Raw genomic sequence first — 26,600 nt, 5'->3', positions numbered from 1 at the left:
TTGTGTAATAACCGTTATTTTTACGGCTACCCTAATATTCTTATTAATGTAGCAAAGTGGATAGCTGTTTGCGTTTTGCCAGCAGAGATGTCCATGTAACATTGGAAATATTGGTATGTATTTTGGTTATGCTTTGGTTAGGGGTTGGTTCCTGGTTAAACCAAAACCCAGTTTAGGGTTTCCTTTGCAAACTTCTCTCAGTGTTCTAGACTTTGGGAAATGTTACTAGGTGTTGTTTCCTATATATTTAATTGGAGCTGGAGAATAATCTGTTTTGCCCATCTCTGTATCATGAGGTATAGGTGAACCTTCTACTGTCGCCCACAGATACATTTGTTTACATCCTTTCTCAAGGCTTGCGGTCAGCACATTTTTACTCCCAAACTGCTTTTGGACATTAGTGCATATTATTTCTATAACTATAAGGAGAAAACAAAAGGCTACTGGAAGAAATCTTGGAAGCCTGGTGTGTGCCTTAAATGTTTATTCAGAGCACCTGTGACAATGTCTGAGTTCTCAGACACCCTCAAGAGTTTGAATTGTGATTTCTTTTGGACATGTACCTCGATACCTTTAAAATGTCCGGTAACGTTATTGGAGAATAAATCAGATTTTATAAATTTCTAAACGATACTTTGGCCGGGCTTTCAAAAATATAACTCAGCACGTAAATGTCCGCTCTCAAAATTAAACAAGTTAAGAAGATGGTTATTTATATGACAAAGGGTTGACTAGGGTTTCATTTCACAGCTGGCTCTAGCAGTGTGTTTAAAACAGTAGTGTCTGCAGCTTTTCCCTAGTACCTCTGGTGTAAGGGCAGGTACATCCCTACTTCAGAGATGTGAAGGCCTTTGGGAAGCATGTGCATTCTTTGAGGCCACTAGAGTGTCATTCATCTGTTGTTTTATTTAGACACATATTGTGGCAGCGCCAGTATATTCTATGTATCAATCACTTTTTTTAATCATGCAATTTTTTTAGTTATGCTTTTCCCTTAATTACTACTTTTGATAGTTCATTGCATGTTTCTGAGTGATTCAGAAGACCTGCTGTGGCTTCCCGAAGTCCTTCTGTACATCTGAAGATGCTATTCACCTGTGAAATGTGGTTTGCAATGTGAAGATGGTGGCAACTACTTTGTGATTTCTGGAGAGATGGTTTTTGAACCTGGAATGGACTCAATTTGGATTTATCTGACTCATTGTATTCTGCTCAGAGAAATGGAACTCCATTTATTTTTTTGAAAATTGAGTCTTAGCCTGAGAGTACATGTGATTTAAATATGGCTTTGTCCTGGCTAGCATTTTAATTTGGAGACCTAACTGATTAATCGTTCTCATGGAGAAACCAGTGGTGTTGGGAAGCGTGGCAAGGTTTTGGAGCATTTGCCTCATGTGAAGATTGAGGAGGAGGCCCCATGTCAGGGTTAGTTTCCTAGGATTAAGGCTTGGCTCCAGTGCCAGCTCCTCTAGGCCAGGAAAAAAATTGCACTGGGTTGGCACCATCTGCTTTCCCTTAGTCTTTGAATTTTCATGGTTTCCATCTCTTGCTTAGAAATACAAGTTTTGTTAGATTACCTGTAAGGATTTGGTATTCATTTAACTTATTCTAGGGAATGATGATAATTTTATAAAGCAGGTAAAAACAGAGAATGCACTTAGAAACCTTAATAAGCTGATCTTCTTATCAAACAAGCCATGAAAAAGGATGGTTATAAAGCTTTTATTGTAATGTGGAAAATATTCATCTCATAATACTAAGTAAAAATGCCCTTAATACTCAGGATACAAAACTGCACATGTCCTAAAAGTATAACTTTGTAAAACAAAACAGCTGTAAAGAAAAATAATTGGAAAGACCTACCTTAGAATAAAACAATGACTGTATTAGCATGCTGGGGTCATGGCCAGTTTCTTTTTTGCTTTCTTTCCCACCCCCTACATTTTCTGTAAATGGGGTTGATTACCTTCATAATGGGAAAAAAATTTAACATGCTTTCAATTGTAAGACTTGGTCCTTGCAAATAATGACTGCTTGTATTTCATAAATCCACTGCCATTGTGCTTCTCTAGAGAAGTGGCCTCAATACTCTTTGAAAGGCCATTGAAATTGATTGCTTTTTAGTGATCTTCATTTGCAGGGTAGTTAAATCTATGTGCATTTTAGAGTATTGAGGTGATTGTAATTAGACTGATTCAGTGCAGAAGACTTACCTATTTTGAACTTATAATTACTGCCTTTACTAGTCTGTTTTTTATTTTCACCGTAGTCCACATGCATGTACTAAGTGGCCCCTGTCTATTTCAGGCAGCAGCTTAAATGCCATTTACAGATACTATAATGAAGTGGGCAAGAAGCCCACGATGAAGTGGAGCACGATTGACAGGTGGCCCACACACCCCCTCCTCATTCAGGTAAGTCAGCCACTGCCAGCTGCGTCTGTCACCCCAGCTTCTGGTGTGAGTCAGGTTCTTGTCCCTGCCTGGTTTGTGGGTGTCCCAAGTCTTACTGTTCTCTTACTTAAATTGTGTGCTGGGGATTTAAAAAAGGTATTAGAGTCTTGACTTATTATGACAGGAGGAAATAAATTTAAAGATTAAAGGGTAAACTCTTTTCTTTCTTCAGATTAATAGTATTAATTACAGACCATGGCAGAATTATGTTTTGAGTTTTGTGTTCCACAGTGACCAAAAGAACGTTAAATATTATGTGAGGAAAGAAAAAGATTATGCAAGTTGTTTCATTTAACCTCCATTCATAGACTGAACAGCTGACAAACAGATCCTCTATTTTCTAAGTCCTTTAAAATATCAAAAGATCAAAAAATTTTAAAGGTAATATATCTACATGTTCTGAGATAGAATAAATTTAACATTTCAATTGAGAAAGTTTCATATATTAAAAGAAATTTCAAATTTCTCCTACATAGTTTATATTTATAATGTTTATAGTAATAGATGTTTGATTTTAGGAGAATCAGTTAAAGCTACAATTCTAAAGTTTTGAATTCGTGTTATTATGTACTTTTTCGCCCTTTGAATAGGGGAGTACTACTGGTTATTGTCCTTGATCAAACAAATATTATTTTGTTCTGTTGGCGGAAGTTTCTACCTTCGAGTTAGTTTAGGTAGAAGAAATACTAAGTGATGTGGATTTCATCCGTTTATTTTTTCATTCCTCGGACCGTCTCTGGCAAAATACCAGCTTAACACTTTTTTGAAGCCTGGAGTAACTTAAAATCGATAACCACTAGATGGTGGTAGACATCGTTGAAAGCAGCCGGCTCGCCCCTGAGCAGACGGTGTTTTCCTTAGGCCTGTAGGTGCTGTCAAGGGTTAACGCTTAGGTTGAAATCCAGTTTTAAGTAAAAAGTGCGAAGTGAAAAGGAGGCACCTTCCCTCAGGGATGGGTGTAGTTTTGGTCTCAGTGTGGTGTCCCCCCCCCCACCTCCCTCCCAGTTTGCTCTTTGCTGGGTCCAGTCCGGACCGCCTGAGCCCCAGCCTGGCCTGCCTGTTCTGCTCTTGGAGGCCTGTGATTGTAAACGAGGGGGGTTTCAGGTTAGCACTGACATGTGGCCGCAGAGAAGCGAGGGATCTGCACAGCATCTGCCTGCCCTAATTGAGGGAGTAATTAGATTTGCATTAAAATTCAGTCCTTTGAAAAGGGGGGAAGCAGAAAGATGGAAAGGTCTCTTCACTGAGGAAGTCTCCCTTCATAAAATGAAAGGGAATTTTAGAGGCATTTATCTGCCCTCCTATATGGTGTGATTGAAGGCTCTGAGGGCCGCCTGCTTCTTTCATGCTGCAGAGGGATTGCGCGTAGAAAATACCGCAGATGGATTTTAGATGATTTCAGGAACACTTCTGCTCCCCCACGGCTCCTCAGTTTTGATGAAGGCTGAGTCTGTTGTAAGCTGTAACAAATTGTGTTTCTACTTGCAGTTATGCAAGATGATAAAAGGAAAAAATACTACTAAAATTTTGAGGAAACAAAAATTTATGGTTAGATTTTATTAGTATTATGACAAGTACGTGAGGAGATTTGATATCTAGTGGAAATAGAAAAAAAAACCCAACTAAACAAAAACTAAAAGTAAAAACTGAAACTAAAAATTTTGTGTTTAGTCTACATTTCTGTCAATACATATTGTAGGTAGTAATTACTCAAAATAGTCATTTTACTACTGTATCTAGCTGTTGGAATATTTGGTGTAAATGTATGTTCCAGGCTCCTACTTAAACTTTGCATTGGGCCTCCTTATTTAGGCTTTTGTACAAACAGTCTTTTCTGAGCATCCTTAGTCTCCAAACACTGCAGAGACCACCAGAAAATATTGCTTTTGTCTGTATCTAATCCTATCACATTGACTCTATAGGTAAATTATAAATTTTGAAAAGGGAGCTAACTCTCTAGGCACCGTTTTGTGCCTTAGAGCATTAATTTGTCAAATTTTGTGGGTTCTGGAAAGATTAATAATATCCCAATATTTATTAGGGAATAATTTGCTCATCCTATAGTATTAACCACTGATATATCAAAATGCCAACAAGTACACATTTACATGGTTCTGGTAAATTGTCCTTTGTAATTTTTTAAAATAATGCTTTAAAAGCCTTTTTATTTGGAAATAATTTCAAGCATTGGAAAAGTTACAAGGCTAAGAATAGTATATAAGGAACTCTCATCTCTTTGTTTAGATTCACATATTAATAACATTTATCCCACTTACTTTATCATTTGCATGCTCTGTGTGTGTGTATGCATATGTATGTGTGTCTATGTATACATAATTTTTTTCCTGAACCTTTTGAGAATAAGTTTTATATATATATATATATATATACACACACACACACACACACACACACACACACACACATACATACAGACTTATAAAACCACCCTTTACACCTAAACAGCAGGCATATTCTTTTCCATAACAATGATACAATATTCAACTTCAGCAAATTTAACATTGATACTTAAATCTATCTAATCTACATTCATATTCCAATTTTGTCAATTGACCCATTAATGTCCTTTGTAGCATTTGCTTTATAAGTTAAATGACAGAGTGATTAAAGAGTGGGATAAAAGAAAGCCTCTTCAGATCTGGTACTTCAGCACCTATTGTTGTGACTGGGGGACGTGCCAACTAAGGAAGGGAATTAACTGGTCTGGTGGAGCGAGATGTGAGGAGGAAGGGGGCTGCGTTCTAGCCCAGGTTCTGCAGATGCCATGCGGCTGAGCGGGCTGAACGGGCCCCCCAGTCAGCCTCAGCTCCCCCCTCTGTGGATTTAACGAGAGTTGGACAACCTCTCATCTGTCGTTATAAAGGTTGTCATGAAGATTGACTCGGTGAGGAAAAGGTTGTAAAAATAGAATCATATTTTCTTTTTCCTCTGTTATTTCTGTCTAATGTACCTTAATGTGATATGCCTGAAAGCCCAGCTAAGGGAGATTTAGTAAGACCCTGTAAGCTGTTTTCCTGCTAGCCGAGCAAACGAGAGGTCTTAAAACAACTTCTTCTCCTTCCCATCTGTGTTTCCCTTCCATCTGGAAGTGTGCCCTGTGCCTCCCAAGGGGAAGCATCCAGAGCGTTCGTTTTCAGTGAGCCATTAGTGAGCTTTAGAAGTTTCCCATCAAATTCCCCAGGCCCCTGAAACCGTTATGAGCCATTTTGATGATGAACCAAAGCAAGAGAGACTGTACAGTTTGCAGTTTTTTTTACAAAGACAGTTCTGATGTTTGAGGGCTTCTCTGAGAGCTTCGGTGTCGCTCTCATTTAAAAAATATTTTCTTTTCCTTCCACGTCTTTCCTCCCACTCCCTCCTCATCCCCCTTTCTTGGTGTTCCCACAGTGCTTTGCCGACCACATTCTGAAAGAACTGGACCATTTTCCACTTGAGAAGAGACGCGAGGTGGTCATTCTTTTTTCTGCTCACTCACTGCCGATGTCTGTAAGTAAGAACGTTCTGTTGGATGACCCAGTGGTAGAGGATTTTGAAACGTGTGACATGGATTCAGCTTCCATTCAGCCTAAGCCCAGGGCAAGGAGGAGCTCTAAAATCTCACACTGAACTTGGTGCTAATTTCAGACTCGTTTCTTGAAGCCTAGTAACAGTTCATTCAGACTATACTATTGTGAATAGACATTGCCTTAATAAGTCCCTTTAAAATGGTAACTTGAAGATACATCCCTACATAAGAATTTTTAATAAGTGGGACAGTTAAAAGGAGACTGCTTTTGCCTGCCCCGTTGAAGGAACTCAGCCTGATGTTTCAGGGTGTTGGATTTAGAGCCCAGCACTCTCAACCCCATTCTTTTGTCCTCACGACTTGGGCTGTTTGAATTCCGGGAAGTGATTCGTTTTTAATTTGCCAAGGCTAGGGAGCACATTTTGGCCAGTGAATATAGAGCGTGTCAAATTATGATCTGGTTGCTCCTGAGTTTCTCGTATTACACTGGGTGTTCCTTAAGATACCGCATCTGTGCCATCACTGTTGCATTTGTGGAGACAAGCATGATGGGGCTGGTGTATGTATGATATACAGCAGTGCTTGGGATAAGCAGCCAGTTTCATCAGCTTAGAACCAGCATTGTACCCGAAAAACATTGCTTTCAAAGCTGGAGAGGTAGAGAATTACATTTTCTTCGGTGTTATTAAGGTTTTTAACTCCAGGGATCACGGAGTTAGTGCAAGTGTCGGGTCTGGGGCCACTCTTCTAATTGGTCTGTGCTGCCACCTGGTGGTCACCAGGGGCAAGCCCTTTGCAGCTTCTCTCTCCTGCATGTCACCTAAGCGGTGCCAGGTTCCGCAGTAGGTAGCTCTGGAGAGAAATTTCTCTCTTCTGGAAGCCTGCCTATTCTCTTTTCTGGTCCCATGCAAATTCTCTTCACATGTCCATCCTCTTGCTCCGTGCTTCTCCTTTTCATAGCCGTCCTGTGTGTGATGAGGCCGTGTCTGAAGTGCCAGCAGGGAAGCTCTCTAGCCAGGAAAGGAGGAAGCACGTTTTTGTACGTGACCGATTCCAGGTGCTGCCTTCTCTCCTCTCGTCTCTCACCTCACTTCCTGTTCTTCCCCTCAGGGACTGAACATGAGGCTTCCTTGTTTGTTTATTTATTTATTTTGCTGCCCAGGGTCTTGGGTAAGACTGAGAAATACCATGAAGTCGGGAGGATGAGGATGGGGTAGGGAAGGCAGAGGGATTGTCGAGCAAGAAAACTGTTCTCACAGGCTCTTCTTTTTCCCCTGCATTTGCTTCTAATGACTTTTTCCCCGTAATGACTTTTTTTTTTTTTTTGCGGTACGCGGGCCTCTCACTGTCGTGGCCTCTCCCGTTGCGGAGCACAGGCTCCGGATGCGCAGGCTCAGCGGCCATGGCTCACGGGCCCAGCCGCTCCGCGGCACGTGGGATCTTCCCGGACCGGGGCACGAACCCGTGTCCCCTGCATTGGCAGGCGGACTCTCAACCACTGCGCCACCAGGGAAGCCCTCCCCGTAATGACTTTTTAAAAACGTATTATGTTGAAGTCATTTTAGACTTACAGAAAAGTTGCAAAAATAGTACAGTGTTCCCTTAGCTTCTCCTAATGTTGACATCTCACATAACCAGAGTCCAGCGATCAAAACTAAGGACCGGACGGCGGTACAGTGCTGTTACCTGAAGGCCTTACTCAGATTTCACCACTTCTTCCTCAGTTGTCTCTTTTCTGTTCCAGGATCCAATCCAGGATCTTACATGGCATTTACTTGTCACGTCTCCTCAGGATCCTCCAGTCTGTGACAGTTCCTCAAACTTTCCTTGTCTTTCATGACCTTGATATTTTTGAAGAGTGATTTTAGTAGAATGTTAGTTATTTTGTAGCATGCTCCTCCATTTGGATTTGTCTAGTATTTTCTCATGATTATCAGGAATTCTCATGATTTCTCAGTGTATTATCAGGAAAAAAAAACCCTGGGGTGGTCTGTCCTCGGTGTAGCATATCCAGGGAACACGCTGGCAATATGTCTTACTACTCGTGACGTGATCCCTGGTCATTTGTCTAAGGTGGTATCTTCTGGATTTGTCCATTATAAAGTCACTATTTTTCTCTCTGTGATTACAGATATCTTACGCAAGCTACTTTGAGACGGTGCAAATATCTTGTTGTTCCTCAGACTTTTGCCCACTAATTTTAGCCTCCATCAGTGGATATTTCTGCGCTGTTCTAATGGTGACTTTATATTTCCCTCATTCCTTCTGCATTTATGTTTCTAATGGCAAACTAACTTTTAGTAATATCATGAAAAGGTTCATCATTTTATTTCGACAGTGTTTGTTGAACACCTACTATATTCCAGGCAGTCTTCCATCCTCTATCATAAGATGCGGGAATGAACAAAATAGACAGAAGTCTTTGCCTCCAGAGAATGGGGGAAGGGGGACAGATAATAAACATACTACGTAAGAAAACAATCTGGAATATTAGGAGGTAGTAAGTGCTATGGGAAGAAATAAAGCAGGATCGGGGGGTTAGGGAGTTAGTACACAACTAAATATTAAAGAAGTAAAAGTAGCTGTTCTGGCTGTGAGTAGCATTTACAGACATTGTGCACAGAGCGTTGCCATGGTCCGCTGTTGTGGGAAGAGTGGGGAAAAGAAACTAGAAGGCACAGGCCACGCTCTTGAGGAGCCTGGAGTCTGAGCCCGCGTGCTGCTTCTTTCTCTTATTCCACTAATGTTTACCTCTGTGTCCACCGGGTCCCCATAGACTCAGTAGTTCTGTACACTGTCCATACAGCACTCTTTCAATTTCATTTCTAAAATCAGGGAGTTCCCTGGTGGCCTAGTGGTTAGGATTCCAGGCTTTCACTGTCGTGGCCTGGGTTCAATCCCTGGTTGGGGAACTGAGATCCCACAAGGTGTGCAGCGCAGCCAAAAATAAAAATAAAATAAAATGAAATAAAGTCAGCCCCTCAGGTGACTACCAAGAGTGAAGGCCCATCCCTTGTTGCCTCTTCCTTCCCAGCTTTTCTGTCTCATTTTCCCTATTTCAGATGGGGGATTGAAGAAACCCATCCTCCATCGTCACACGTTGTCAATCTCCCGTGAATAACATGGACATAGAATTTGACGTGTTCTTAGGGACCTTAGAGATGATTGAGAACAGTGTTCTCCTTTGGCTGATGAAATCGATCCAAGGAAGTTGGGCGTTGAGCTCAGACGGCATGGTCGTTAGCGCAGAAGACAAGGGGCGGCCTCAGGTCCAGGGCTCACGCCACCTCACCGCACAGTCCAAGGCTCTTGGAACCCTTCATGGTGTTGGTGACTGAACACCTGTGTCTCTGTTGCAGGTGGTCAACAGAGGAGACCCCTATCCTCAGGAGGTGGGCGCCACTGTCCAGAGAGTCATGGATAAGCTGGGTTACTCCAATCCCTACAGACTGGTTTGGCAGTCCAAGGTAGGTGGCTTCCACACATCTGCAGGCAGTCAGCTCTCTTGAGGATGTGTATTTTAGGACTTAGTTATAAAATGATTAGATTTGGCCCTTTCACGTAGGCAGAATGTTCTGTAACCCGACTGCTCCCATGAGCAGAAAGAACTCTGCAAGCAAATAAGATGGAGGGAAAATCAAGTGACTACTGGAATTCCTTGATTCCATTGAAAGAACAGATTATTTTTAATTGTAATCATAGACATTGTTATTTTTTATATTTTGCCCATTTCGAGAAGGATTCAAGCTTAATATAGAAATACCAGAACCCATTAGAGCAAGTGTAAAACGTGGCCCTCCCTCTTACAGGGAGGTGTGTGTATGTCCAGGGCAGTGGGCTGTGGTGAGACGTGGGTCCCTGTGTGCATTCATCCTCCTTTCTCATAGGTTGGCCCGATGCCCTGGCTGGGTCCTCTGACAGACGAGGCCATTAGAGGGCTTTGTGAGAGGGGGAGGAAGAATATCCTTTTGGTTCCGATAGCGTTTACCAGCGATCACATTGAAACGCTGTATGAACTGGACATCGAGTACTCTCAAGTTCTAGCCAGTGAGGTGAGTGTGGTTATTAATCCCACTGTGACTTGTTTTAAAGGGAAACCCTCTCTGCGGTGATCTGATTGTATCGTTCAAAACTATTGTTCAGTGTATATGTTTGCAGGTACTGTGGCCTCAGTGCTGTGAATAATGCTTCATCTGAGCACTGCTCTGAACACATCAACTTAATTGCATGTTTGCAGTGGGAAAGCACTTTTGTGCCTTTGTAAAACTAGGTGGCCCAGGGATCACTGTGGGTAACATCATTTTGTTTAGTTGAGTTACTATACCCCTTGAAAGTAATAAAAACTACATTTCCTTAAGAAAAAAATAATTGTACTTCTCACCAGTTTGGAGGAAAAGAATTTTATTGTTCTATAATTCCTCTTCTTCACCTAACAGTGCCCTTTACTTGGGCCGTTACACTGCTTCTGGTTGGGTTTGGAGGCACATAGGAGTCATCGCCATTTAAGAGAAGGGCATGGAATGGACACTGGCACAGTATGTGTAACTTCCTTGACCTCTTGTATGCACTCACTTAATTAGCTCTTTGCTCCTATGTTGTGATCAATCTGATTACTGAAATAACAAATACCATTCTGAGTTGTCTTGTAATGTAAGATGGATGTGATTGTCATTCACACGGAGAGAAACTATTGTTGACCCGTCTCAGGGCTTCTGAGGGCCGGCCTGAAACCTGAGTCCACTTCTTAGCATTGTTTCTATGGGAATTGTGGAACCCTTGGGACCCAAGGAGCCCTTCCCTCTCGTCTTCCACCAGACCTCTTGGCCCCGGTCATCCCACGTGTGATGGATGGGGCCCTGGCCTCGAAGGATACTTCACCCTCTCTGGGACCAGGTGGCAGGTGCAAGGAAGGGTGGAGAGTGGGCTGGGGGAGAGCTTCAGCAGCACCCGACCCCACAGGTTTTTGTACGGACGTACTGGTCATCAACCACACATTGATGAAGGTAGAGGGTGCCTAAGTTACTTGTCAGTAGTTCCGATAAGGAATTTATGGGAAAGTTGTAGTTGGCTAAACTGAGGTCGTAGGGTTGTCTATGGACTTCATTTAACGATGCCTTCTAGGGACTTCTCCAGCCGTCCAGTGGTTAAGACCCTGCACTTCCACTACAGATACAGGCGATCTCTGGTTGGGGAACGAAGATCCCACGTGCCATGAGGCACAGCCAAAACAAAGCAAAAAAATGATGCCTTCTGTATCCCAGCAATGACCTTGGCTAATGGTGACCTTGCTAGAAAACTGAAGTGCAAAGGTAGTTCCTACCAGTGTATTTGGAAAACAAATTTTTGTTTGTATTGCATGATAATTCACATTCATTCATATTACCAAACTGAGGTCATTCCTTAGTAATCAAATGGATTATTAGTGACTGATATATTAGCCTATATAGAGAATAAAGAAAACCATCTACTACAATTAATTTCATTATTTTGAAGGGAGAATACACTACATTTAAAACTGTTAACTTTCTCTAAAACGTAGTTTGAAATTTTTGCCCGAAATAGAAATTATTGCTTTTTGATAATAAAAATAATAAAGAACTCATTTCGGAGAAGTATGACATAGAGAGTAGAATTCACTCAGACTCTTACCCCCGAGAGATATGTTAATATTTTGTTCAAAATAAGTCCCCTTTTCCCTCTAAATGTGCGTGTATCTTAATGAAAGTGGTATTCTTCTACACATTTAATAAAAATGGTATTTTATTCACACTGTTTTTGTAACTTTTTTTCCTCTTAAAAATGTATTATGTATACATTAAAAGTATATTAGTATACATTTTTTTACATCTTTATTGGAGTATAATTGCTTTACAATGGTGTGTTAGTTTCTGCTTTATAACAAAGTGAATCAGTTGTACGTATACATATGTTCCCATATCTCTTCCCTCTTGTGTCTCCCTGCCTCCCACCCTCCCTATCCCACCCCTCTAGGTGGTCACAAAGCACCGGGCTGATCTCCCTGTGCTATGCGGCTGCTTCCCACTAGCTATCCACCTTACGTTTGGTAGTGTATACATGTCCATGCCACTCTCTCGCTTTGTCACACCTTACCCTTCCCCCTCCCCATATCCTCAAGTCCATTCTCTAGTAGGTCTGTGTCTTTATTCCAGTCTTACCCCTAGGTTCTTCATGACATTTTTTTTCTTAAATTCCATATGTATGTGTTAGCATACGGTATTTGTCTTTCTCTTTCTGACTTACTTCACTCTGTATGACAGACTCTAGGTCTATCCACCTCATTACAAATAACCCAATTTCGTTTCTTTTTATGGCTGAGTAATATTCCATTGTATATATGTGCCACATCTTCTTTATCCATTCATCTGACGATGGACACTTAGGTTGTTTCCATCTCCTGGCTATTGTAAGTAGAGCTGCAATGAACATTTTGGCACATGACTCTTTTTGAATTATGGTTTTCTCAGGGTATATGCCCAGTAGTGGGATTGCTGGGTCATATGGTAGTTCTATTTGTAGTTTTTTAAGGAATCTCCATACTGTTCTCCATAGTGGCTGTACCAATTCACATTCCCACCAGCAGTGCAAGAGTGTTCCCTTTTCTCCACACCCTCTCCAGCATTTATTGTTTCTAGATTTTTTGATGATGGCCATTCTGACTGGTGTGAGATGATATCTCATTGTAGTTTTGATTTGCATTTCTCTAATAATTAATGATGTTGAGCATTCTTTCATCTGTTTGTTGGCAGTCTGTATATCTTCATTGGAGAAATGTCTATTTAGGTCTTCTGCCCATTTTTGGATTGGGTTGTTTGTTTTTTTGTTATTGAGCTGCATGAGCTGCTTATAAATTTTGGAGATTAATCCTTTGTCAGTTGCTTCATTTGCAAATATTTTCTCCCATTCTGAGGGTTGTCTTTTGGTCTTGTTTATGGTTTCCTTTGCTGTGCAAAAGCTTTGAAGTTTCATTAGGTCCCATTTGTTTATTTTTGTTTTTATTTCCATTTCTCTAGGAGGCATACATTTAAGATGTTTCTAATTTTTTGCTTTCATAAACTGCTCTGTAATAAACATCATTTTTCTGATTATTTTCTTAGAAATAATTCCTAGCAATGGAATGTAAATGTTGATACATATTTTATTGGATTGTCCTACAGAAATACATCCTTTAAGTCTCCCATGAACAGTGTTTGAGAACACTTGGGACTCCCCTGGTGGTCCAGTGGTTAAGACTCCTCACTTCCACTGCAGGGGGCATGGGTTCGATCCCTGCTCGGGAACTAAGATCCTGCATGCCGTGCAGTGTGGCCAGAAAGAAAAAAACAGTGTTTGAGAACACTGACCAACTGGTTATCCTGCTGTTACTTCTCCATGAAGTTTTGGACTATGATCGATCTCTTTTTAAATTGAGAACTATGTGTTTGCTGAATCTCACCATTTTCCACTTTCCAGTCCTCTAACTTAAAAGATAAAGCAACAAAAAAGCCATCAGCATTTCAGAAAGGGAAAGAGAAGATCCTCGCTACCTGAGTAAATAAGAATTAGATATTTCTCAGTTATTTGGGGGATAATTAGCTGGAATCAACTGGATATTTTTGGAGAGTGGAGCAGGGATGGTTGTATACAATCCTTAGGTTTTTAATTTAGATTTTTCTATGTAAGAATATATTTAAAAACCCAACTCTGCATATTGGATCCAATCTAGTTTCAATATACATTAAATTAATTTACCTCTTTTGGCACTTGGAATCAAAACATGTGTTAAAATTTAAGTCATTAAAGCAACATTCTGCTTAGGTAGAGTCTGTAAAAGTATGCATTAGAAAGGTAGACTAAAAAAAGAATGGTAAGCAGATTTAATTACTTGAGTATTCTATCAGATACAAACCTCAAAAATGGTTTGGAAACAAAGCACCCATGGGAAGGTAATGGGATGAGGGAAGGAATAGAAATTGAAGAGCAATTTTATGATAAAGGGGTGAAAATCAGCATCTGTGTCTGGTCCCGGGACTGTTTTTCATTTCTGGGTAGTCTGGGAACACTCTGGTACTAAGACTTTGAGTTGTGTTTGTGTATGTGTGTTTATTTATTTATTTTATTTTTTGTAGCAGTTTCTTTAAAAAAAAAAAAAGGAAAATAAAACATGTATGTGTTTTCCCTCCCTTTTCTCATTTGATTTCAGTGTGGGGTTGAAAACATCAGAAGAGCAGAGTCTCTTAATGGAAATCCACTGTTCTCGAAGGTATCTCCAGTGTTACAACCATTTTAGTAGAACATGTCGAAGAGCAGTCCTCTGAGAAACTCTTACAGAATATTGGTTTTCTCACATATTAGAACATTTTGAGTTCCAATTAATTACAAAAATAAAATCGAATTCCTTATGCTCTCGCTCTTTTCTCCTTTAGAGAGCCCCCGTTTTCTTATTTCTACCCACCTAGCACTATGTCTAATTAAAAATCTGCCTTTCAGAGACAAGATTCAGCAGGTGGGGTGAGAGGATTTCCTTTTCTAAAACCTGTATTTGAAACTTTTCTCTAAGCTGAGAATTCTTAAGAAAGGAAGACATTATAGAATTGGGTTCAAAGGTTTCATAGGTTTTGAATGAAAAGAAACCTCATGCCACAGTGCTCCTCCGGGGAGATGGGCCAGGGGAGGTGTGGGAAGCAGCGGCCGCTCTGCTGCTGATGGGTCTCTCCTTCTTGTTGTCTGTCTCCAGGCCCTGGCCGACTTGGTGCACTCACACATCCAGTCCAACGAGCGCTGCTCCACGCAGCTGACCCTGAGCTGCCCGCTCTGCGTGAATCCCATCTGCAGGGAGACCAAGTTCTTCTTCAGCAGCCAGCAGCTGTGACCCCGCCAGAGCACCACTGGGATTTGGCAGGTGCCCAGCCTCCAGACGCCTCCGAGGTGGAGGAGGATGTATTTAGCGTTAGGGAGGGAGTTACATTGGTGTGGGCGTAGCCTTTGGCCACAAATTGTGTACCTTCTTGAGGAATGGACTCTGAAATCCTTATTGAGGGGTATTTTTATAGACCAAATCAGTAAGCATTTATAGTTCCCCTCTCTGGGTTAAGTTACTAGTTTGGAATGTCCACTAGGCTATTTTAAAAATGAGTTTTAAAAATTTATCTTATGAGATGCACACGTATTTTCAATACCGATTTTGGTTTTATTGCCCCCAAAAACCCCTGCAGGGGTACAGAGAGTGCCCTCTGTGGGCTGTCAGAGTGAGTGAGGTCTGTTTACAATCTCATACTTGTTTTTTAAAGTGAACATAGTTGAGTAAATGAAATATAATATGAAAAAAGAAGGGGTACCTAATCTTCCCCTCAGCCCGCGGGTTACAGGATGCTGGTCCGGTGATGTGGTTCCTACAGTGGCTGCTCTTGCCAGTGATGTCACTATTAATCGGTCATTTTGGTCCTTGTGTGTGAATCTCAGTCTCCTCACCATGAAACCGAATCAAGTGTAGGTTCCAAAAGTGCTTTGAGATTCCCCAGGCACACAGGGCTGATAAACGTGTAGCAATCCTGCATCATGCCCACCTTGGTGGGAATCGTTGGTGCCACAGGAGAGGGGGGCTGGAAATGCTAATGAAGGGCTTCATGTCCAGAGCTCCTCTCAGGACCTCGTGGACCTTTCCATTGAGCATCTTCTTCATCTTGGTTGAATGTCCCCTTTCCGCATATTTGTTTGAAGATTTATTTTATAAAGTCAACTATGTGTGGTAACCTCAAATTCTTAATTTACAATTTTTATTATAAAAATTATATAACCATGCTATAGGAAATTTAAAAAATAGAGAAAATGAAAATAACCACTCTAATGCAACAAGTATTATTCGTATTATTGTATTTCATGTTAGTCTTTTCCTGTGGATATTTTAGATGCCATTGTAACCTTGAATTTGTGAGTGAAAAGTTGTCCTAAATTGTAAAAATAATGTAGGATCAGAGTCAGATCTTCTATACCTGGATTTATATGGATTTTAAAAATCTCTGATGGATCCATCGTGAATTTGTAATAATTACTTTCTCTTTCCTTTAAGCCTTATAACTTTGTTCTTTGAAAGTGCATTTCTTTTTTTTTTAAGCCAGTGAAAGTATTAGTGGAGTCATAGATCTTCTATATTCAGTAGTTACTATATTAATAAATATGACATCATTAAGGTTTTAACCAGTCTGATTCATTCTCTCTGTTAAATCAAAAGTAATCCAAATTCATTACTAATCAAAATTATTAAATAAGAGGAATTTACTTTGTAGTACAAGAAAAGAAACATGCCATCCACGTTAGTTAATAGTTTTCCCACAATGATAACAGCTCTGAAATTTGAGTAGCATCTACACTTTTTTTTTTTCCAAATTGGCTTTCCTTTTAGTAGATTGTGTTTCCAGAAGAGGGTACAAGGCATAGACAGTTGTTTAGAATTTTCCTCTTCTGTTTCCACCCACTTTAGGGGGACTAGGTTCAAGGTAGGCTTTGAGTGACCTTGGCGGGATGGGGTAAGGAGCCACTCGTGTGTTAGCCAGCAGGCAGAGTTTAAAGCTGGCGGCCATAAGAAAGAACTGACACCTGTGTGTGTACGCGTGCGCTGGTGTGTAAGCCTAGAGCCCTTGACTGCACTCTTGGTACTGCATCTCTAAGCTCTCAACCCAGCCTATAAAACCCCTTCTGTTGGATCCTGAAGATGGCCCAGGAACACGCTTCCCAACATTGGGTGGAAATGGGAAATACATTGAGGTGTTGCAAGCTGGAAAAAGAAAATTCTGAGTTGACCCCAAAACTAGTGTCCTAAATTAAGATCGTTCAGTTTCTCCATCTTAATATGGGAATCCTCAGAGAAAGACAAAAGCTAATCTTTTCTTTCCTTATTTCTAAAAATTATAAAATTAAAAACATTTCATCATGGTTGTACCCCAGACTTTGTAAATATCATTCCTAGGAGTGTTGTTCTAATTGCCTAATAATTGAGATTCCATTGTAAAAAACCCCTTCAGTAACTTCTCCCAGTCCAGGTGGCTTTCTGTGACATTCAGCTTTCTTTTTATAGAAGCTAGCATCATAAGGTTTCAGGGAACGTACATCAAATGAATTAAGCCTGAATATTGGATGGCTCAAGAAACCTGAATTCTGCTTAAATCATTGCCAGTTGAAATATTTAATCATGTCATAATTATATTGAAGTTTTGTGTGCTTGCTTTCTAACATTCCTGGTTAATTCAAACAGTGGCACCTGAAAACTTGATCTTTTTTTTTTTTTTGGCTAGATTTCTTCCAGCTGGACAGTTGTGTGGTATGACTATTATCTAATCTTTGCCTTAAAAGGCATGCTTCTTTTCACAACACACTTATTTTGGAAAGTATAAAGTGTGCCAAGCTATAAGGCACCGAGGTGAGTGGTGGATACCAGTGGGCACTCAAGAGAAAGAAGCTGATGCTGTCAGTATTCGCTGAATGGCACCAATATGACAAGCAACAGCAGTGGGCGCCCTTTAGTGGCACCGTGGCTCCCAGCGTGAGATGGGTCTTAGGAGGGCTCTGGGGAGTGGGTGACCTCCAGAGAACACATTCACAATCTAGGCTCCCAGGAGAGGAAGAAGTGCTTCTGCTTTTGCTGTGGGAATCTTATTAAGCCTTTCTACCGGGAAGAGGAAGTGGAAAACAAATGCACCCGTGATAATCAGTTTCTTACAATACACTCTGATAGTGTCGGCTTAGTCGTTTTTAGCTGAAATCATTAGCTTCCATTTTTAGCATTAACAGCTCCTGGCTAAATTAGTCTACAGTAAGCCATTAGGAGGGATGTTGGAATTAAAAACATTTTTGGAAAAAAGCCTGGTTTGAAGCTGTGTTATAAGCCCTTGGGCAGGAGTCGCCGGGTCCTGTTTCTGGTTGTCTGACAGCTGTCACTCTGATGTTCCAGGTGCGCTATCAGCAGCCTCTTCCTGAAATGAAATCACGCAGTCCGGCTTTTTTCCTTCCACTCTCCCCAAGGGGTTGAAGCTTTACTTTCCTGACATATTAAGAAATAATAGATTTTACCCTGAGAATTCATGAGGTATTTTTACCTTTTCCTTATTTAAAAAAAAAATTATATACATGAGATGGGATTAACTGCACAGGCATACAAGCAGGGGCTTGCTGGCCCATTGTTAAAATTTCAGGTTGTTACACATAGCAGTCATTAAAAGTGTTATATCTTACAGTTTAATTATATTTTAAAAAGTAACAGATACTCAAAAATCATTTCCCTATTATTTTACTATACTTTATCATCTTTATTCTAGAGGTTATTTATGTTTATGATACCTATATGGTGAAAATACTATATAATGATGATGAGCTACTGTAGGTCTCCAGCTTTGTTCAGTGACCGTGTTGGTAGCTTGAAATTGGCTACAGTAGGGCTATTTACATTTGGAAATCAGCAAAGACTACAACTTAGGGCTTCCTTGATTGTTTTGTTGATTACCTAGACTTAAAGTGGTGGAAAAAATGTTCATACATATTAAAAGTTGTCATGTCTCTAGCCATTACATCGTGAATAGCACAAAAATTTGAGGAAATATCCTCCCATTATGTGAAAACTAATAGCCGATTTATACAAGTGAAGTTTTGATATACAAAGTTGTTTTACATTTGTATTACTCATTAATGTAAATAAAAACATCCGCATTCATGTCAGAACTATATAGGTTGGCTACAGATGCAAGAGCTTGATAAAAGTCAACAGAAGCCTTCTTTGAGAATTAATTGATTATATGGAATTTACAGTAAAGAGAATTATGTATTTTATTATTACTTGTAAATTGTGCATCCTGTATCTTTTATACTGGTAAAAGTTATAATAAACATACACACCTGTATGTATAGATTGTTTTTTCAGAGAGCTGGTTGCTGACCATTTACCAAAACACTCCTGCCTCAAACGGAACTTTTCTGGGATGATGGACGTGGCCTATGTGGATCGCATACTTGCATTGTTCCCAGATTCATTACATAGAGAGAGGTAGCTCGCTCTGTAGATCGCTGTCTCTTTAGAATGGAAGCTACCCCATGGTTACTAGAAATTTTAATCTTTTTAGTAAGATGCCAGTTGTGTCCAACAAAATCCCACGGGCCTGTTGTACTAACAGGGGCCCTGAGAAGCGAAGGTTTGCTTATATTTGATAAACATCCTTATAGACAGAATCTTTGTACGTATTCTCAGTCATTTCCGCAGGAAATATCCCTTAGAAGTGGGTTTTCTGGATCAAAGGATGTTTATGCAGATTTTTAAAGGAGGATTAAATGAGATCACATGCATAATGTATTTAGTAAGGTGCAGTGTTTGTGTGGGGTGTGTGTGTGTGTGTGTGTGTGTGTTAAAGGCCCAATAAATGGTAGCTATTATTGACTTGTGTTACTCCCTTGCTTGGCAGACGATGGCTGTCTTGTTCTCAGTGTGCCTTTTATTCTAGGAGGTGGAATTTTACTGTGTTGTTTTTTCATGAAGATGTCACGGCAGAACGAACGTTATCCTCAAAGTTCAGAGCACTCACAGAGCCTCCAGGAATCAGGCGTCAATTCTCTAGTCCTGCCTTTTATGTTCCTTGTTGCATGTACTTTGCGTCACTTGCCCAGAGAAGGTCACAGGTAGAGAGAGGAGAGACAGACTCTAAAGCTGTCGATCCTTCTTCATCAGTAACTTCGCAAACAGTTTGAATGTTGGGAGAAAGTTGAGTTTCAGGTTTAAACAACTTGGGGGATTATGTGTGGATTTCACTTACCCTTTACGGGTCTGCGGGTACCTGAGCGTTGCCTGTGTGTGTCCCGCCTGCCAGCCTGTCCCCGTGTGGCTCTCAGAGGGCAGAGGCATCCATCAAAGCCGGGCCGGCCTCCAACTCAGGTAACCACTGCACTTACACAGTTGTCCCTTTAAGAAAGGTCAGCGGGGGGCTTCCCTGGTGGCGCAGTGGTTGAGAGTCCGCCTGCCAATGCAGGGGACCACGGGTTCGTGCCCCGGTCCGGGAGGATCCCACGTGCCGCGGAGCAGCTGGGCCTGTGGGCCATGGCTGCTGAGCCTGCGCGTCTGGAGCCTGTGCTCCGCAACGGGAGAGGCCACAGCGGTGAGAGGCCCGCGTACCACAAAAAAAACAAAAAAACAAAAAAACAAAAAAAAAAAAAAAAAGAAAGGTCAGCGGGGAATGTGTTCCTTCCTGTTTCTGCGCTTCTGAAGGTTTTCGTGTCCATGCTAACCCACGGCGGGTCTGGGCCAAGGCCAAGTTGCCCATCAATATTGTAAAGTAGCAGTGTTATAAAATGTATGGAAGACGCACGAAGGACAGTTCCCTGAAGTGACCAGCCTGCTGAGAGGGGATATTGGATGAGAGGGGATTTCCACTTGGAAACAGTGTGCCATCAAGTGCCCAGCTGGGGAGACCCTTTATACTCGCGGGCTCGGAGCTTGGGGAAGAAGGAAATCTGACCTGGTTTCAAACCCCACCTACAACCGTTAATTTATTTGGTTATCTACTAACAGTCTCCTGGCAGCTTACTTTTATGTTTAAAATTAAGTGCTTGATTGATTATTTTCTGGAACAGCGATGGGCTGTTGTTCTATACATAAACCAACCCATTAGTGGGCTCTCTCATTACGGATCTCTTTCCTTCTTTCTTGGTTCATTTTATGTGTGTGTGTGTGTGTGTGTGCGCGTGTGTGTGTGCGTGCGTGCACCTGAAGGTTGGGAGAGCTGGAGGAAAGGAGTCTTTGTTCTGAAAGTGGAGGAAAGCTGGGCTTGTATATATTCCCCAAACTACACATCCACAAGGATTTTCCAGAGTCTAAGGATTAATTCTCAGCATGATTCACAGGTACAGGCAGAGTCCCAGAGAATCTGTTATGATGCTGATTTCATTTTATCAAAAAATCTTAGCATAAGCTCTTAACTTTTAAAAACCTCTACTCTCCTTTTATCTGCTTTTGGAGGCATCTTCAAATATTTCTGTCTTTCTAAGATTTGTGTCTGATGATTGGGACTCTATTATTAATTTAAATTGGGTTTATTAAGTATTAAATAGGTACTCAAAAATATCTGTAAGGAAGAACCTGCTGACTCTTGTGCTCGGGCAGGTTTCTCGTGGTCTGGCTGCTTACTGGTCTCTCAGCCCTTGCGGTGGACAGGGGTGGCCTACCCTGGCCTGACCTCCCAGGATGTTCATCTCTGGCCGTCAGAACAGTGCTGTTCCAGGCTCCTCGGAGCAGCACATACAAAGCAGGAACTGACCTGTGTTCTACCTGAAAAAGGTTGGGAAATGCTGGAAAGAAGTGTCAGGGATGACAATCAAATGCACCTCTGGGTCCACAGTACCGTGTAAGAAGTAAACTGTGTTGTTCTTTTTCTAAGCTGCCCTCATTTGGGGTAGATGGTCCTTCCGATTTATAGATGAGAAGAATAGGTACAGGGACGGATGATCCAGTCCATCAGCCCTACCTGCTGGTTTGCCTGTCATCTTAGAAGATCCATCTTAGAAGGAAGTCCAGCTCCCTTCATCTCACAACCCGAGGGTTCATCGTGAATAAACAAGCAATCTGTACCGTGGACCATACTTTAAGTAAGAAGCGTGTCCCTAAGATTTCTATGGAAGTGGGTTTTGTAAATCTAATTACACTTTTCTTTACTTTCCTTTTTTTTTTTTTTTTTTTTTGGCCATGCTGTGCGGCTTGTGGGATCTTAGTTCCCCGACCAGGGATGGAATCTGTGCCCCCTGAAATAGAATCGCGGAGTCCTGACCACTGGACCGCCAGGGAATTTCCTAAATCTAATTACATTTAACATGTATTTGGGAGGCAAAGGAATCTAAAGGGAAGCATCAACAAAGTAAAGAATGCTTCTCTAACACACTCTCACCTCGGCTAATTTGTAAATCTGGGTTTTGGACTCAGGCTAGAACCTGTCTGGGGTCAGTTGCCAAGTCTTCCTGAGAAAGAAACTGGGCTCCATTAGGCAAAAAGTAGATGGAATAATAGTCCAAAAAACCATTATTAGAAGCTGTATAATGGTAAAGGGCATGAGGATGGCACGTTGGTGTCTGGGCTGGGGGGTGGTGTTAATTTACCAGGTGGCCTTTCCGTTCTCATCCCTCCTGCAAGAATAGAAATTTCAGTTTGACAGGACCTGCTGCTTTGGCCTCAGAAGCCTAAGTAACTAACTTACTCTGGCTTAATGAGAAGGGCTAGGATGCAGCACACAGATAGGGTCGGCTCCCTCTGGCTCCACAAGTCCTATAAATGCACACAACTTTTCCGAGAGGAAATCCTTATTCCATGTCATCTCAGTTCGCGAGGGCTGCTGTAACAAGGTACCTCAAACTCAGTGGCTTAAAAATCCCAGAAATTTATTCTGTCTCTGTTTGGAAAGCAAGTCCAAGGTGCTGGCATGGCTATGCTCCCCACAAAGGCTCTAGGGAGGACCTTTCCTTGGCTCTTCCAGCTTCTGGTGGCGCCAGGTGTTCCTTGGCTCGTGGCTGCATCACTTCAATCTCTGCCTCCATCTTCCCATGGCTTCTCCTCAGTGTCTGCATCTTCTCTGTCATCTCAGACAAGGAGATGTGTCATTGGATTTAGAGCCCACCAGGATAGTCCAGGGTGATCTCACCTTAAGATCCTTCATTACATCTGCAGGGACTCTTTTTCCAAAAGAGGTCACGTCCTAGGTCCTGTGGGTTAAGCCACAGACACGTGTTTTAGGGAGATCCCTTTCAACCCCCTGGAGCCCCCGTCTTGCCTTTCCCAGAAGCCATTCCCACACATGCCTCAGGATCTGGGATGCTCCCATCTCCAGCTTTATGGTCAGAGCATAGAAATGGGGTCTCAGGGCTGAGGTGGGTGGTTACAAGCACAAGCCTGGATTCCAACAGGACCTGGAACCCAGCCCTGGCTCCCCATGTACCAGACATGAGACCTGAGTATAATCAAACCTCTCAGGATGCTGGTTCCTCATCTCTAGGATAAGAGTAATATCTACTAGCAGCTTGTTGTAAAGAAAAACCGAGATGACAGGTAAAAAGCAAATGCTGTGGACCAGAGTGATCACTCACTATGGTAGCCATTGTTATGGGCTGGGAATGGAGGAACCTGGGTGCTTCCATCTTGCCTGGTCCCAGTTAGCCACGAGACCTCTGGTGGGTCCTGCCCTCTCTGAGTATCAATGAAACAGATAAAGAGGCAGTGCTCTGACAAAGTGATGCCTAGCCCTTTCCAGCCACAGTGGCCTCGAACCCTCAACCAGGCAGAAACTACCCAGGAGTGCTCCGAGGCTCTGGCAACTCTCAATTTTGACCAGCTTTAGTAGAGTTCCTATATACTCTTAGACTGGGCTTCCAAAATAGTATGGGGGATTTTGCAGCCCATTTAAAAATAATGTTTGCTGCTCAGTTAACCTTTGGAAAATGGTTTTGGTGGGTTGTACTTCGCTTCCTGAGAAGGAAGCAGGTTATGGGATTCCTGAGTTAAAGAATAGGGTTAGAGAACCAGCTCTTTGGTCCATTCTCCCGTGTTGAGGTACGATTGTCCAGAAACAGAGGAATCATGACAGATTAGAGGTTGTCCTGGCACCTGAGCAGAGCCTGTGCTGAGCAGGCCCTAGGAAGGCACAAGTGCGATTTGAATTTACAGATGAAGAAATCGAAGCTCAGAGAGGTGAGGTGACCTGGTCAAGGTCACGCAGAGCTGGTCTTCAACTCTCAGACCAGCATTCTTTCTTTCTAGGGTTCTTATTTCATCCACAATGACTTTTAGGTCCCACTGTTCAGGACACATTTTTATTCAACGCAGTTGTGCTCCTGTTCAGATATCATTAAAAATTTAGTCACCCCTCCCAGGGAAATGACCATCTGATGTGAAGTTAAAAGGAAAAGAGGAGGCTGTATGAGATAGAGCAGAGAGAAAAATTTCCAAACGGAGGGTCTGCGATGAGGATCTGGATGATCCTATATAATGTTTCCATTTCACTATAGAAGAAGACACATTTTATTTGCAAACCAAATCTTTATTTAAAACGATAAGGCACATCTATGTTTTTCTCCCCATGGTCTAGTCTCTGAACAGAACTTTAGCTCATACGAGGTTATTGGGCAAAGTTCTCAAGATCTACTCATCAGTTTCCCAGCACCAGCATCTTCTCTGGCTAAGCTAGATATACTTTGGTGTATATTTTTTAAAGAAATAAAACTGCTATAGTAATAAACAATGAGAGCACCGCCTGTTCAGCTCCCGAACTATTTGAATTGTATTTCTCATCGATTCAGAAATTAGTCTGACCTTTGCCCAGGGGCATGTGTGCCAGGTATTAAGGGCTGATGAGGGACAATCTGTGTGGTATGGGAGGTGACATCTGTTCTGCAGAACATGACCTGCTTTGTGGGGCTAACCTTTCACTTAATCTGACACGTCCTTGTCTTTCTTATTGGCTGTTTGATCCACTGCCTCTCAGCCTGTTTCTGAGGATGGTTCTGGTGGCCAAGGAGAAAGCTCTTGGCCTTTGATGGGCCTCACACAACTGTCCACGGCAGGTTTTGCTGCTGGGCAAAACTTCAGAAAGGAAAATGCTTGATTTTCGAATGGTGGTGGCGTATTGACCAGCATGTGTGTGTGTGTGTATGTATGTGGATGTCGGGGGGAGGAGAGGAGGAAACCAATTTATAAATCCCATCTTACAAATCCTTCCATTTTGAGCAGGTTGTAAACTCATTTCTTTGCTCTTCTCAAGCTTTGGTTTATGTGTTGGGATCATGGGGTTTGTGTCCCTTCTCTGGTCTAAGTTTGGGTTTAGCAGGATGCTCCATAAAAATGTTTGGTAATTTGCATGCTCTGGGCTGATTGAGTTGCATTCTTCGTATGACCATTTTTAGATGGATTGTCGCTGTGGGCCTCTGTCTTTTTGTTTTCTGGGGTTCAGAGGTTACATCAAAAACCTCCCTGCCTGCTGCCTGATGTGACCTTTGAACTCCAAAGGGCACAAGATCATGAGGCCATAAAATCGGGCACAAACACTAAAGGTGTCATTCTGATTGTCCTCCGAGGACAGGAGTTTAGGGCTGGATCACATGATTCCGGGTGGAGGAAATACTGAGAGAGCAAAAAAGCAGGGAGCACTGCGCATCTGAATCTCGATCCACGGCCAGGAAGGATGTGAGGGAGCCTCGGGGGAGGGACATTACGCCAATTGCTAAAAATGTCAGCTGCATCTTTCTCAGCCGTTTCTGGAAGGACAGTCCCGAGAGTATGCAGCGTCCCCAGTCCGAGCCTGCTGGGTGGAAGATGTTATTTTTTAATTCATCTTAACCAGGCTCACTTTTCTGTGTGCTGCCTGCCCTGGCCAGCAGGAAGGCGGCAGGAAGTTATCAGGAGAGGGTCTCTGTGCTGACATTCAGTGTTCAAGCTCTCAGGAAGGACAGCAAACCAAGGCTGAAATCTGAGAGCTGCTGCCTGCCCGGCATGGAAAGAAGACTTCTATATTAGCCGCTGTTTTTTTTAAAAGGGGAAGAAGCCCTGGCTCAGTGTCCAACCTCCCCAGAGTCTGTCATTACAAAGGGGAAAAATCTATTTGGAATAATGATAAAGGTCTCCTTGTGGCTGGCTAGCATTTCAGGGCAAACCAAAACAAACATGCAAGGGAAACGTAGTGGAGCCCTGCGGGGCCCAGGTGGAAAGTGAGGGTTCAGGCTCCTTGGCACCAAATGAATTATCCAGAATATTCTAAAATCATAAATGGGCTGCTACTGATTTATGCTGAGGTTTCCAAGATCTTTCAAAAACGCACATGAGGAGGGTTTCCACTCCGCAGCAGCCTGGGAAGTGTTCCACAGCAGCAGGAAGGACCAGAGCCCGGCCCGGCTCGAGACCTGCAGCTGCAGATAAGATGCCGAGGTGGGAAAAAGCCTGTAAACGGGACCAGAAGTGGGTGAGGGGTGTCCTTGGAGAGAGGTCAGGGTCCACTCTGGATTGCACAGAGGGGGGGACACTGAGCCCCATGACGAAGGTGACCCCGAGATATCTGTCCCCAGATGTTGTTCTCACGCCCAAACCGAGTGGAGGGAAGGGACTTTTTTTTTTTTTTTTTTTGCGGTACACGGGCCTCTCACTGTTGTGGCCTCTCCCGTTGCGGAGCACAGGCTCCGGACGCGCAGGCTCAGCGGCCATGGCTCACGGGCCCAGCCGCTCCACGGCATGTGGGATCTTCCCAGACCGGGGCATGAACCCTCGTCCCCTGCATCGGCAGGCGGACTCTCAACCACTGCGCCACCAGGGAAGCCCTGCAAGCATGCCTTTGATATGCAAACCAGCCAATCCCCAGGTCCATACACCACACCCACCTCCTTTCATCAGGCTCCGCAGTCTAGGACATTATCCTCTGGTCCTAAATCACCCCAGGGCTGGGTACCAGAGAAGTGGGGACCATCTCTCTATAGCTCAGAGCCTGTGGAAGTTCTTCAAACTATCCAATGCCAAGCTTGCTCCACTGCTCACCCTGCCTCCCCCATTCCTCCCCATGAAAACCACCATAAAGGACTTCCTTGGTGGCGCGGCGGTTAAGAATCTACCTGTCAATGCAGGGGAC

At 42.5% G+C, this 26,600-nt stretch overlaps 1 protein-coding gene across 1 annotated transcript in view; it reads left to right on the top strand.

Moving 5' to 3' along the window:
• Positions 1-16,165, top strand: part of FECH (ferrochelatase) — a 35,421-nt gene extending 19,256 nt beyond the window's left edge. The window contains exons 6-11 of the mRNA XM_081251719.1: positions 2,308-2,414; positions 5,862-5,960; positions 9,339-9,446; positions 9,867-10,031; positions 14,180-14,239; positions 14,714-16,165. Coding sequence (XP_081107845.1) covers positions 2,308-2,414; positions 5,862-5,960; positions 9,339-9,446; positions 9,867-10,031; positions 14,180-14,239; positions 14,714-14,848 — 674 coding nt within the window. The 3' untranslated portion in view covers positions 14,849-16,165. The remainder of the gene's footprint in view (positions 1-2,307; positions 2,415-5,861; positions 5,961-9,338; positions 9,447-9,866; positions 10,032-14,179; positions 14,240-14,713) is intronic.
• Positions 16,166-26,600: the final 10,435 nt, after the last annotated feature.

Source organism: Mesoplodon bidens, assembly GCF_964165515.1.
Source record: "Mesoplodon bidens genome assembly, chromosome: 13".
NCBI classification, from domain to species: domain Eukaryota; kingdom Metazoa; phylum Chordata; class Mammalia; order Artiodactyla; family Ziphiidae; genus Mesoplodon; species Mesoplodon bidens.
The sequence above is the reverse complement of the archived record's forward strand: the minus strand, read 5'-3'. Positions and strand labels throughout refer to the sequence as shown.